The sequence below is a fragment of the Panthera onca genome, chromosome A1 (genome assembly GCF_046562875.1).
Source record: "Panthera onca isolate mPanOnc1 chromosome A1, mPanOnc1 haplotype 2, whole genome shotgun sequence".
Lineage (NCBI taxonomy): Eukaryota > Metazoa > Chordata > Mammalia > Carnivora > Felidae > Panthera > Panthera onca.
Genome location: NC_138339.1, coordinates 51,564,712 through 51,577,932, shown reverse-complemented (window position 1 = coordinate 51,577,932; position 13,221 = coordinate 51,564,712). Strand labels below are relative to the sequence as shown.

Here is a 13,221-nt window from a genome sequence, read left to right as displayed (position 1 = left end):
CACAAGGGCTTAATAAGTCCAGGTAGCTTGCTCAGGTCCTGATAAGTAAAAGTGTTAGGGCCAGGACATAAAGCCAAGTATCTATTGACTCTAAAGCCTACTCCTTTCTCTAGTACTTAAAGCCCTGCTTTCTGGACCAGAAAGACTGGTCTTTTGCAATTTCTTCTGTTGACAGAAACCTCAAGCAGGCTTCAGTCTACCAGATTCACCCTGAACACCTAAAAATGATGCATCTATCCCACATTCTCTGATACTATCCCTTTCCCCAGTCTTAATGGGATGCTTCTAACAAGACTGACTATAGAAAGATTATTAAATTGTTCTTTAAGTTTGTCACAATTCTGGAAGGAAATATCCCCCAAATAGGAAGGAGGTCTTTCTTTCTGCAGTTTTCTAGTTTCTACTTTGGAATTTTTCCTCTAAAAATCTAATATGGGTTCATAACTTTAATATCATGTTAAAACGAATTTTAAATAAAATTGAAGATCTTTTCTCCAAAATGAATTTTTCTGAGGAAATTCATCCACATGCTTTAATTTATGGGAAGGGGTGACCTTCATGGGCAAACGAGACACAAGCTCTAGAAGTTCATCTCCACTGTGAGTATCTTAATGGAATTTACAGCCTCGCATTTGCCCGAATGTTTAACATGGGGTACAAGGAGTTTCCTTCCCTTTCCCCCTTGCTCACACATAGAAAATGCTAATTATTGAATGTTCCAATCCAAACCCAAAGCTTGACGCACACAAAATCTTATTTTAATGCTCTGAAGAACTATGTGAACTTTACCATACTTTCCATTCCTTAGATTCTACATTCATCCTCTCTGGCAGACACAAAAAATTCGGCCCCCCCGCCCCCCCGTACACAATTAAAAAAAAAAAAGGAGAGGGCCACGCGCATGCTCCCTACTCAGGTCAGCCGAGCCCTCCGCCGGTGGCTCAACGCGCCTGCGTGCAGAGAGACACCTCGCTCTGTCTGCAGGCGGGAACCCACAAGGAGAACCCGGATGGAACCCTGGCGCGGCAGGGTTGGAGGTCGCTGCGGACGCTTCTGTCTTATCGCGCCTCGTAGCTTCCTGCTCGGGGACCCGACCAGAGGAGTCGCCGCCCTGCCCGGTTCCGGCGCCCACAGGCTGGATCCCAGCCCTAGCGGAGAGCGACCTGGAGCCGGAGACGGGCGCCTAAAAGAAGCCCGAGCATCCCTTGGGCCTGCGCCCAGGCTCGGAGACGGGCGGGTGGAGACCGAGCGGAGTCTTCTTTTCTCGCCGCCGGCGTCCTTAGCTCGCCCGGGCCGCTTCCCAAGCGCGCCGTCCTTAATAATGCACCAACAGGTCCTACCAGTTACGAGCTGCGTGTGCTTTACATGCACGCTTAATCATTAAAGCTCCCAACAACCCTGTAAGGTAGGTACTATTGTCATCCCCACTTAAGGAATCGAGGCTTGGAAGGGACCCAGCCTCCAGGTGACAAAGCCAGGATCCTAGGCGTTTGCCTCTGGAGTGTGTTTGCTCAGCTACTACATTTCCGCCCCCTTTCTCCGGGCTGTTGCCTTTAACTGTAAAGTGTACTGATGAATCCCGTCCCCCGGACACCCCCACCTCCCTTGGACTGGCATGGGCGATGGCTAGAGAGAAGTTGAGTCACGTTTGGTTTGGAGTTACAGGTTTACCGTTGCACTTGGGTTGTTGTCACTGCTGAAATGTATATTTTAGCATTTCCCAAAGATTTCTGTTATATGAATGTTCACTTTTAACTGTTGTGATACCTTTTCATATATACCCTTGTGCCTCATGAACTTGCAAAAACATTTTTGTTATATCACATCTTTCACTCTGCATCTTGAGATAACTCCCAAACTCTCAAAAGAATCATTCTAAAAACGAATTATGTCTATTTGAATAAGATAATGCTCTTTTTGTTTACTTTACTGTTATGGAAAATTCCCCACATAACATAAAAATAGAATAGTGTAGTGATGCGAACCCATCATTCAACTCCAACAGTTACCAACTCAAGGCCAATCTTATGCCTTCTGTCTCCACCCCACTCTGTGTGTGTGTGTGTGTGTGTGTGTGTGTGTGTGCGCGCGCGCGCGCTCGCGCTGAAGTAGGGTATTTCAAACGAGATCCCAGATGTCTTTTCATTTGTAAACCAGTAAGTCTGTATCTTCAATAAATGAGATTTTTTTTTTCACACAAGCATACCATTATCACATCTATTTAAATGAACAATAATTTCTTACCATGATGATGCCTTTTTAACGTTTACATATTTTAGGATATTGTGATTACTAAATACCACAGAGGAGCAAATGAGAATTGTGAGGTTCTAAAATGCAAGAAAGCCTCTTGGGCGGTAAATTAATCTTTAAGGATCTTGAAAATTCCTGCTACCCATTCTCCCTTTTTGAGGGGGATAGGAGGCATGCTGCAAATGAATTTCTCTAAAAATTCTTTTGTTCAAAACAGGTACATTGTCAGTCAAAACATACTTGGTAGCATAGTCAGGGTGGATTGGAATAGACCCTTAACTGGTCCTGTAATAATTTCTAATGAGACTGAAGCAAAGCTTTTCCATTCACTTCCTCTGTTCCCCAAAACACACATAGCAAATATACATAAGAGAATATAGAAAGATAAACATTTTTATGCTGATGTCATAATTTTATTATTAGGAGAGTTTCTAAACAGAGTTGTCCCTCTAGTCTTCATCACTTGACAAAAGAAAGTTTAAGATCAACCTTTAAACTTCAAATCGTCTGTATTGAGTGGCAGACATCTTCTGATTTTTAATTGACTCAACAGACAGCTGTATGGCATGTCAACTTATTAGTTTACATAGAAGTAAATTTTAAAGCTAGTTAATTGTGGCACAGCCACTAGAAAGTGTTTTAAGTTAATATTCTTGGCTTACTTATTGTGAGGTTTTTTTATGGCCAAAATGGGCATTTGGATTTAAATGTGTCCCTGTCAAGTTATTTCAGCCACATTCTGTAGTGTAGGACTTTGGACACTTAGAGGGTCACTTGTTTATCTGGGAGATAAAACTATTTTCTTTTTTATATATTTATTTTATTACTTTATTGATAGAACCCACAAGTGGGGGACAGAGGCAGAGGGGGGAGAGAGAGAGAGAGAAAGAAAGAAAGAATCCTAAGCAGGCTCCATGCTCAGTTCGGAGTCCAATGCAGGGCTTGATTGCACACCCCTAGGATCATGACCTGAGCTGAAATCAAGAGTTGGATGCTCAACCCACTGAGCCACCCACATGTCCCAGAACTATTTTTCTAAGGTATATTTGAGCCTATCTGTGGATTATACCTTTGCTCATTGCTAAGGAGGGAGAAAAAGAGAAAAGGCCTGGCTTTCTTTCTTTTTAGGTCCTTTGGCTTTCTTAGGAGGCTGTCATCAACTCAGAAACTTAAATGCCTATTAAAGCATTTAGACTTTACTTAGCAACCTAGAATATCTGCAAGGTAGGGGTTGGCCCAAAGGATATGTCTTTATTCCTCTAAATATGACTTTTACTATGATATGTATTCACATCACCAGGACAAGATTTACAGTCTTTTCTTTTTTAAGTAATCTTTATGGCCAACATGGGACTCAAACTCACAACCCTGAGATCAAGAATCACATACTGTACCAACTGAGCCAGCCAGGTGCCCCAAGATTTAGAGTCTTTTGTCCTTCTGGAGAAACTGATTTATTAGTTCTAAAATACGCAGGGAGATACATAATTTCAAAGGGGTTTCCAGTGATTATGATGAGTATCTCTTATTAAAGATTACTGTTCTAGTTACTATTTGTAAAATTATCTAAAATGTTTATGTAGAATACAGATTTTGGGCCCCTACTGTAGAGCTAGAAAATCAGAATCTCTGGGGGTGGGGCCACGAATTTGCATGTTAACAAAAAACTTTGCTGATTCCTCCATTTACTAAGGAGGAACCGCTACTTTCTGGTTCTTGTCCTCAGATTGAAACAAATCTTAATCTCGGGAATACTGCTTATTTTCATTCCATTGTTTCAGCTTCTTTCTTGACTGCTTTTACTGATGGGTAGTTCTATGAAAAAGCATCATGAAATTCCTATTGTAAAAAGGGTGTCCTTCTATGAGACATTTTTCTGAAGTCTCAGTAACAAGAATAGTTGTGTTTCTCTTGAGCAACTTGTTTTGCTTTTGTGCATGGACAATATGAATCATGGACTGGTAGTGTGTTACACTTTGGAAGCAAGGAAGCTCTGAGCCAAATCTGTGTCAAAGGCTGCTTAATCAGACCCATTTGAAATTCTCTGCTTAAGTTGGAGTCAAAGCCACTCAAGCATCAAATAGTTTTACAGACTTGTCTAATCCTTAACTACTAAAAAGAACTAGTCACTGTGTCAAAATATGCCCTTACAGTGCTTAGTGAATGATTCCCTTCTCTATATCCTTGTTCATAACTGCTGGTGTCGTATGTCCTTGGTGTAGAATGAAAGGAGGGGGTGGTAGTGAAATGCCATTTCAGGGAATACAAAATGTAGCAACTTTGTTTGGAACATACATCATTGAGAACAAATTAAGCCATAACTGCAGTTTACCAATAGAGGATTTATGAGTATTGACAAATTACGTGAGTCTACATCTCCCATACGTAGCTTGCTGGCAAGTCATTTATTCCAGGGTATTAGCTGTGAGTTGATAGCTTTAAGTTGGACTGCCATGCTGTCATGGTTCACTTTGAATGGACATGTTATAGGATATTTCTTGATATTGTACACATGACAGGATGGCATGTGATGTGGCTTTGTTTTAATTCAGTTAGCCACTGATTTTTAATGTGTGGGTTATATTTTACTCCCAAAGCAAAATTCTGCAGCATCTCTGGAATACTACCTGAGAATTTTGGGGTGCCATGTCGAAGAAGCGAAAATGGGATGATGACTATGTTCGTTACTGGTTCACCTGTACAACGGAGGTTGATGGAACTCAACGCCCACAATGTGTATTGTGTAACTCAATATTTTCAAATGCTGACCTCAGACCATCGAAATTGTCTGACCATTTTAACAGACAGCATGGTGGTGTAGGTGGGCATGATCTCAATAGCCTGAAGCATATGCCAGCACCATCAAATCAGAGAGAAACCTTGAAAGCATTTGGAGTTGCGTCTCATGAGGATGCCTTATTACAAGCATCATATCAGTTTGCGTATTTATGTGCCAAGGAGAAGAATCCTCATACAATAGCTGAAAAATTAGTGAAACCATGTGCATTGGAAATAGCACAAATAGTTTTGGGACCAGATGCACAAAAGAAGCTTCAGCAGGTACCTTTATCAGACGATGTGATCCATTCTAGAATTGATGAAATGAGCCAGGATATCTTACAGCAAGTTCTAGAAGACATCAAAGCCAGTCCTCTCAAAGTGGGTGTTCAGCTTGCTGAGACAACTGACATGGATGACTGCAGTCAGCTAATGGCGTTTGTACGATACATAAAAGAAAGAGAGATCGTAGAAGAATTTCTCTTCTGTGAACCATTGCAGTTAACAATGAAAGGAAAAGATGCGTTCAATCTCTTCAGAGACTTCTTTTTGAAGCATAAGATAGCACTTGATGTATGCGGCTCTGTTTGTACTGATGGTGCCTCTTCTATGCTAGGAGAAAATTCAGAATTTGTTGCTTGTGTGAAAAAAGAGGTACCTCATATCGTGATCACACATTGCTTGTTGAATCCCCATGAACTTGTCACAAAGACCTTGCCTACAAAACTGAGAGATGCTCTGTTTACTGTGGTGAGGGTAATAAATTTCATCAAAGGACGAGCTCCAAATCATCGCCTCTTTCAGGCTTTTTTTGAAGAAATTGGAATAGAGTATAGTGTCCTCCTTTTCCATACTGAAATGAGGTGGCTTTCCCGAGGTCAAATACTTACTCATATTTTTGAAATGTATGAAGAAATAAATCAGTTCCTTCACCACCAAAGTAGTAATTTAGTTGATGGCTTTGAAAATAAAGAGTTTAAAGTTCACTTAGCATACCTTGCAGATTTATTCAAACACCTAAATGAACTTAGTGCATCTATGCAAAGGACTGGAATGAACACAGTATCAGCTAGAGAAAAGTTATCTGCTTTTGTTAGGAAGTTTCCATTTTGGCTAAAGCGAATTGAGAAAAGAAATTTTACCAACTTTCCTTTTCTTGAAGAAATAATTGTTTCAGATAATGAAGCAGCCAGCATTGGAGCAGAAATAACCCTGCATCTGCAACAGTTGAACAGCTTCTTCCATGGATATTTTTCTGTTGGAGATCTTGATGAGGCAAGTAAATGGATACTGGATCCATTTCTTTTTAATCTGGATTTTGTTGATGATGGTTATCTGATGAAAAATGATCTTGCTGAATTACGAGCTAGTGGCCAAATCCTCATGGAATTTGAGACCATGAAGCTTGAGGATTTCTGGTGTGCTCAATTCACAGTGTTTCCAAGCCTGGCAAAGACAGCTCTACAAATCCTTGTACCATTTGCAACCACATACCTTTGTGAGTTGGGATTTTCATCACTTTTACATTTTAAAACAAAGTCCAGAAGCTGCTTTAATATGAATGATGACATCCGTGTGGCTATTTCAAAAAAAGTTCCTCGTTTCTCAGACATCATTGAACAAAAGCTACAGCTACAACAGAAGTCACTATAAGCTGATACATTTTTTAATGTATAATTTTTAATATATTCTTAATTTCATTGTAAAATTAAACTGCAATGCTGATTCTTTTCTATTTATGGTATACCAAATCCCATGGAAAAGTTCGGCTTGTTTAACTTTTCACTTTCACGTGAGGCATGTGAAACTGTTCTGAGAATAAAAACACAAGCAGCAGTAAAGACTAAGTACCACCACCTAGTTGATACATAGAATTCTTCTAAGTGTGTGTTTAACCTGATGATGTGATACATAAAGACTCACAAGCACTAGACTATCCGGCTAAATGGTACACTAGGCTAGGAATGGAGCCAGAGAAAAGAGAAGATTTCCCAGAACATGCCTCTTCATCTTAAGAGTAAAAGTTGAAGGACCAAATGACAGACTGAGGCCTTGCATCTCTGTGAGTGTTGTTATGGGGAGGTTAATGGGATCAGAAGAGGATTATGAAATGTTATAGTGGGAGAACGGATGATTCTAGTTTACATAAGATTTACTTTTAAATGTCTTCTTTGGAGTTAGTCTTACAATGTCCATTCCTCTAGCTCCCGTGCTCTAAATATCATGACATTAATAAATATCCTAATATCCTATTAGTCACTCTTTGTCTTCTTTTAAATTGTATCAGGACCCCAAGTCATTGAGGCTGTTAAACAGAAGATACCAGAGCCTCACCCTAGAGATTCTGATTTAGCAGGCCTGGGATAAGCTCAGGGCCTTCATTCTTAACCAGCTTTCTAGATGGTTCTGATGGATTCTTTGGACCTCTGGCCTCATCTTATTTTTCCTTTACCCCAGTTTTCTCACTTATTTTACATCTCATGCTATGTGTATTGTTCTAACATAGTTCAAAACTTCAGGGGCGCCTGGGTGGCGCAGTCGGTTAAGCGTCCGACTTCAGCCAGGTCACGATCTCACGGTCCGTGAGTTCGAGCCCCGCGTCAGGCTCTGGGCTGATGGCTCGGAGCCTGGAGCCTGTTTCCGATTCTGTGTCTCCCTCTCTCTCTGCCCCTCCCCCGTTCATGCTCTGTCTCTCTCTGTCCCAAAAATAAATAAAAAACGTTGAAAAAAAAAAATTAAAAAAAAAAAAAAAAAAAAAAAACTTCTGAATAGACCAGAATATAAATAATAAATAAATTGGCATGAAATCACTGTAGTAATTCAGGGCCATCAAAAAAATCCCTACGGGAATTTAAGTTAATACACTTCTGGATAATAATTTGGTAAAATATGCTTTTTAATTTTAATAAATTTACATTTTTATTTCAAAACTTGATTATCTTATCAAAGTAGCATGCTAAAAAATGGGTCTTATAATGAAAAGCCACAGTTCCTTGCCTGCCCAATTACTGTAACCGTCTCTGCTTTAATTTTTTGTGGTTCCACCCTTCTGTGTTAGTAATGTGTTTATAACAAACACATATGCCAGTTTTGTGTTTTGTTTTGTTTTGTTTTTTATTAAGTAAACTCTAACATGAGGCTCAAACTCACAACGCCGAGACCAAGAGTTGTGTGCTCCACTAACTGAGCCAGCCAGGTGCCCCAACATATGCCAGTTTTGATTTATCAGCTTTAACTTTTTTAAGTTTATTTATTTTGAGAGAGAGAGAGAGAGCACAAATGGAGAGGGGCAGAGAGAGAGAGGAAGAGAGAGAATCCCAAGCAGGCTCTGTGCTCAGGGATCCATCTCACAAACCCTGAGATCATGACCTGAGCCCAAATCAAGAGTCAGACACTTAACCAACTGAGCCATACAGGCACCCCAATTTATCAGCTCCTCTAGATAATAGGTAATTATTGAATTTATAAAATGTTCATCTCTCCTATTCCCAATGTTTTATTATTGTAGTATTAATTTTAGTTCCCTTCTTGATTATTCATTGCCCTTTGGGGATTTTTTTCCCTCTGGGAATTTACCTCCTAGAAAGAATTGGGGATATTCGCAAAGTTTTATTTATAAGGCAGGTAGTTACAACATTTTTGTAATAGTGAAAAATAGGGAGAAAAGGTCCTGAAGGGGAATGGAATCTGACTTAGGTGCCACCTGCAAATTGAAGTTTGTATTTTCTACACAAAACTCGACTTCATCGCTATCCATCAAAATACTTTTATCAATAAACATACATATATGCTTTTCATCTAAAAACGTAGTTGCATAATATCAATCCTATTTTTTTTTCTAGTATAATCTAACATCAAGAGCAGTGGGAAGAATTTCCAAAGCTAATATAGGAATAAATCTGGAAGAGAATGTATAAAGTTTCATACGTATGTGTATCTAAGGATAGGAAGGAAGAAGAATGGGAGCAAGTGCATGTAATGAAGCGTGGAAACTAGCAATACAAAAAAGCAGGACTAGAACACAAAGCCAGAAGCAAGTGACCTTTGGTGGCCAGTATTTCATTAAGTCCACTAGAATTCTGTCTTCAACTAAATTCATTAATTTCTGCTCTGAAACAAAAACCCAAAGGATTTTTTTAAAGTTTATTTATCTATTTTGAGAGAGAGAAGAGTGAGCGGTACAGAGAGAATTTCAAGCAGGCTCTGCACCATTAGCTCAGAGCCCGATGCAGGACTCAAAACCATGAACCGCGAGATCGTGAGCTGCACCAAAATCAAGAGTCGGACACTTAACTGACTGAACCACCCACGTGCTCCAACTAAAAGGATATTTTAAAGGGAATAGCTGAGCTTTTAATTCATTTTTCAATTCAACAGTTTTATTTCCTCCTGATCAAATTAAAGAAACTAGTGTCTGCTAAATGGAGAAGAAACTTGGATTTTTTTTTAATTAAAAAAAATCTTCCACAAAGATACATGTGTTGGCACTTATAAGTCATGTGTTGGTTTCTTTTTCTCCCAAGAAAGAGATAATTTTATTTTTACTATACAATTAAAGTCATTGGAAAATTGCAAAAGGAATCAGGATGAAGACGTAATCTTTATGACCAGCAGATGTCACTCTCTGTACATTATGGGTTGAGAGTAAATGTAACTGCATCATAGATTTTGCCAAATATCTGATCTTAAACGTCTCTAGAAAAAGGATTAGTAGCTCAAATTAAAAATGTCCCCCTGTGCCTCTCCTGGCTCAAAATTAGCAGACAGAACAATGGTGGGGCATTGAGAAACTGGTAGGAAAAAGAACATATAAATGGCTTTTTCTCTAAAACTGACTTGAGCATATGAATCTTTTGACATCTTAGCTACTTTTCTAAGCCATCAAAAGCTACCTGAAGTGGGTGGATAGGTCAGCACGTACTCCTTTGCTATTCCATGACAGTTAATAAGGCTAACAGAAGTACCAAAGACAAAGCCATACCCAGATAATGTGTCTTTTCCAGTGAGAGTAAATTGGTGTCACTTCCATGATAGAAGAGATCTAATGTAATACACCTGCCACTAAGTGCCCATATCAGGGCTCATTGTTGGTCTCTGGTCTCTGCTGTTGGCAGGTCAGGCACCCAGTAGGTCAGTCTTGGTGAGGGGACGTCCATGTTGCTGATCCTGTGTATAAGCCAACAACCTTGCCAACATGGCCACTCTTGTACTTGGGCCCATTGAGCTGTTCTTAGGATGACTGGAAAAAGAGGCTAATAGATACATCTTGTCCTAATTACTGAGAGCCTCCTCTGTCTTTATATAGGTTCAGCTAGGCCATTGAGAAGCCCTCAAGCCAAGGTCAGCTGTCATAAGAGACCCATATATACTTTAGTATTCCTGCTACTCTCAGTCATTTGCTGGTAGCAGCCCACGGGAAGTGTGAACCAGCCTAGGTGTGGTGATGAATTTCAGAGTACAACAGCTGGGGCTCATGGTTAATTATGTCCCCCTGTAGTTGTGTGTCTAGAAAGTACATTCTTATGGATGTACAGTGTCCTTTGGTGAACATTCACTGGAGCACAATAATCTTCAATTCTCTGCTTATTCTAAGAGGTCCATCCATATACTTCAACCCCAGATCTTGTCACTTGTCTTATAAATCTGTTCTTTCCAAGTCCTGAACAGTCATCAAACCCTTAGTAACTGCCCTGGGATACTAGAGTTTAGATCATACTTATGGACAGTGCTCGGTTCAGAAATAGTAGACAACCAATTGTACTGCTCAGAATTCTCCTTAGGGTATTTCAGAAACGTACCCGATTGAGGTGGTAATGCACCAGCCTATTGGGCAAAAATAAACTATAAACCAGACCTAAAATTCTTGTTAGTCAGCTGGTCATAAGTAACTGGTCATGTAGCCAAAGTTAAAGACTGAGGAAAAGGAAACCTTGTAACAGGAGTAAGTGTCCAAGGAGTTGACCCTTGCTTTGTGCACTTGCTTGTGCTTTCTAGACCTGCTTGATCTCTCTGCCTTGTATGCCATTTCTCCTTGATGATTGATGGCTGCTGTGCACAGTCCAGTTAATGGCTTGCTGGATCACACAGCTCCCATGGAGCTGGTTCTCAAAAGGGAAATCAGCTATCTTCAAAAGAGGCTGTGGATTTGCTCCCAAACCCTAGAGGTATATGCTTTGATTCTCCTGTTGGCATTTGCCCAAGGCTCCACACAGAATCCTGATTTGCCGCATTATGTGTCGTTGGATCTGCTGATCTTAAGTTTCAAGTGACAGAGTAGCTAGCACTACCACATGGACTTTCTACAGAGCCTTTCCAATCCACCCAAAACGGTCAGTGTTACGGTAAATGGGTCAGAGTGATACACTCAAATATGGTATATATTGCCTATAAAAGCCAAAAGGCCCACCAAGCATCATGCCTCTGTTGCAGTGGTAGGTGATAGAGGATACAGCCACTTGGGTTTCAGCTCGAAAGATCTATTGCAACGTGCTCCAGACCATTAGCACATCAGAAACTTCACCACGCCACATGAGTCCCTGGATTTTTACGGGGTTTACCTCTCACTCTCCAACCTCACATGCATTTTACTAAGGCATCTCAAGTACTGTTTACTACCTTCGTGTCAGATCCAGTCTGCATTTCATCAGTGAAGTGGACCACTGTGATATACTGAAATGTCAGGATGACCCCAGTCTCTGCGGATTATATTGTAACAGACAGTAGGTTAAGGTTGCCCTAAGGGAAGACGGTAGAGGTGGTCTCTTGGTTCTGCAAGGTAAAAACAAGCTGCTTCTGGTCATCATTGCAAATTGATATGGGGGGGGGGGACATTTGCCAGATCACTAATGGTATATGAAGGGCCATAAGGGTTATGTTGATTTTCTCTCATAAAGATAGCACACCTGAAACAGCAGCTGTAATTGGAGTCCTCACCTGTTAAGTTTACAGTAATCCATAGTAAGTCTCAGATCCATCAACCTTTGGCACAGGACAAACAGATGAATTTAAGTGGAGACATGATAGATACCAAGCCTGTGGTGCATGAATCTCTTCAATTTCCTATAAGGATGTGCTGTTGCTTTTGGCTTGCTGCCTTGGTAAGGAGAGGACTTTCTAGGGTCTTCTACTTGACCGTTTTTACAACAATAACCCTCAGTACATGGATCAGAGAGGAAATTTGGGGATTCTGCCAGTTATGATGTATGTGTAATGTAATTAACATGTTCAAGAACTGGAGATACAACCACTGGGTTCACAGACCTACTAGGCTTTCTTTAATTTTAAGTCGGGCCAATATTCCATTCATTACCTGACTACCATTAGCCCCCATGTTGGCTGGTGGACCATCGTAGTGTTTTGAGGTCCCAGAAATTAGTGCCATTTCAGGACTAGTGCTTATTAATCCCCAACAGATCTGAGGATTTTTTTTTTTTTTTTTTTTTTTTTTTTTTTTTTTTTTGCAGTATACAGTCACCCCATTCAAGACTGCAACTCTCTGAGGAAGTATTGAAAGAAGGTTTATAGTATCTATTGTGGGAGTTTTGAGTTCTTAAGAGAACTCAGCATGTCCTTCAGTCAAGGGGCTCTGGGTCTGACAGCTGGTTTACGTCTGCAAGCTGGAGAAGAGGCTATGACTCTCTGTCTAGTGACTTTAGTCAGACTTCTGAGCACCAGACCTAGAGTTTTTCCTATTGTATGAATCAAGTAATATTTAGTAGACTTCCCATCTGTTTCGTTCCTAGGTCCCTATACCAACTACCTACTGCATTAGAGTTCTTCAGAGAAACAGAAAGAATAGGATGTGTGTATATATACATAGGAAGAGATTTATTATAAAAACTGACTCACATAATTATAGAAGCTGGCAAGTCCAAAATTGGCAGGGTGGGCTAGTAGGCCAGACAGGCAGCAAAGGGATCCAGTCTGAAGACAGTCTGCTAGAGATTGCATTCTTGATTGGGAAACTTGGTCTTTTTATTCTATTCAGGACTTCAACTAATTGGGTGAGGCACACTCATCTTTTGGAGGGCAATCTGCTTTACTCCAAGTCCACCAATTTAAATGTTAATCTCATCCAAATATACCCTTGCAGACACACCCAGAATAACATTTGCTCAGCCAAATTGACACATAAAAGTAACCATCAACAGCTACTATCAATGATCCCTGGTGGTCAAAACATTCTGAGGG

General features: G+C 40.3%; 1 protein-coding gene across 1 annotated transcript; it reads left to right on the top strand.

The window, feature by feature from the left end:
• The first annotated feature begins 942 nt into the window (after positions 1 to 942).
• Positions 943 to 7,283, top strand: ZBED8 (zinc finger BED-type containing 8). The gene is made up of 2 exons (XM_060634918.3): positions 943 to 1,405; positions 4,851 to 7,283. Exon 2 carries the CDS (start codon positions 4,900 to 4,902, stop codon positions 6,682 to 6,684), a length of 1,785 nt encoding a protein of 594 aa, XP_060490901.1. The 5' UTR covers positions 943 to 1,405; positions 4,851 to 4,899; the 3' UTR covers positions 6,685 to 7,283.
• Positions 7,284 to 13,221: the final 5,938 nt, after the last annotated feature.

What these genes read in the sequence shown, in the direction of transcription:
- ZBED8 (XM_060634918.3), top strand. Translation starts at nt 4,900, where the DNA reads ATGTCGAAGAAGCGAAAATGGGATGATGACTATGTTCGTTACTGGTTC.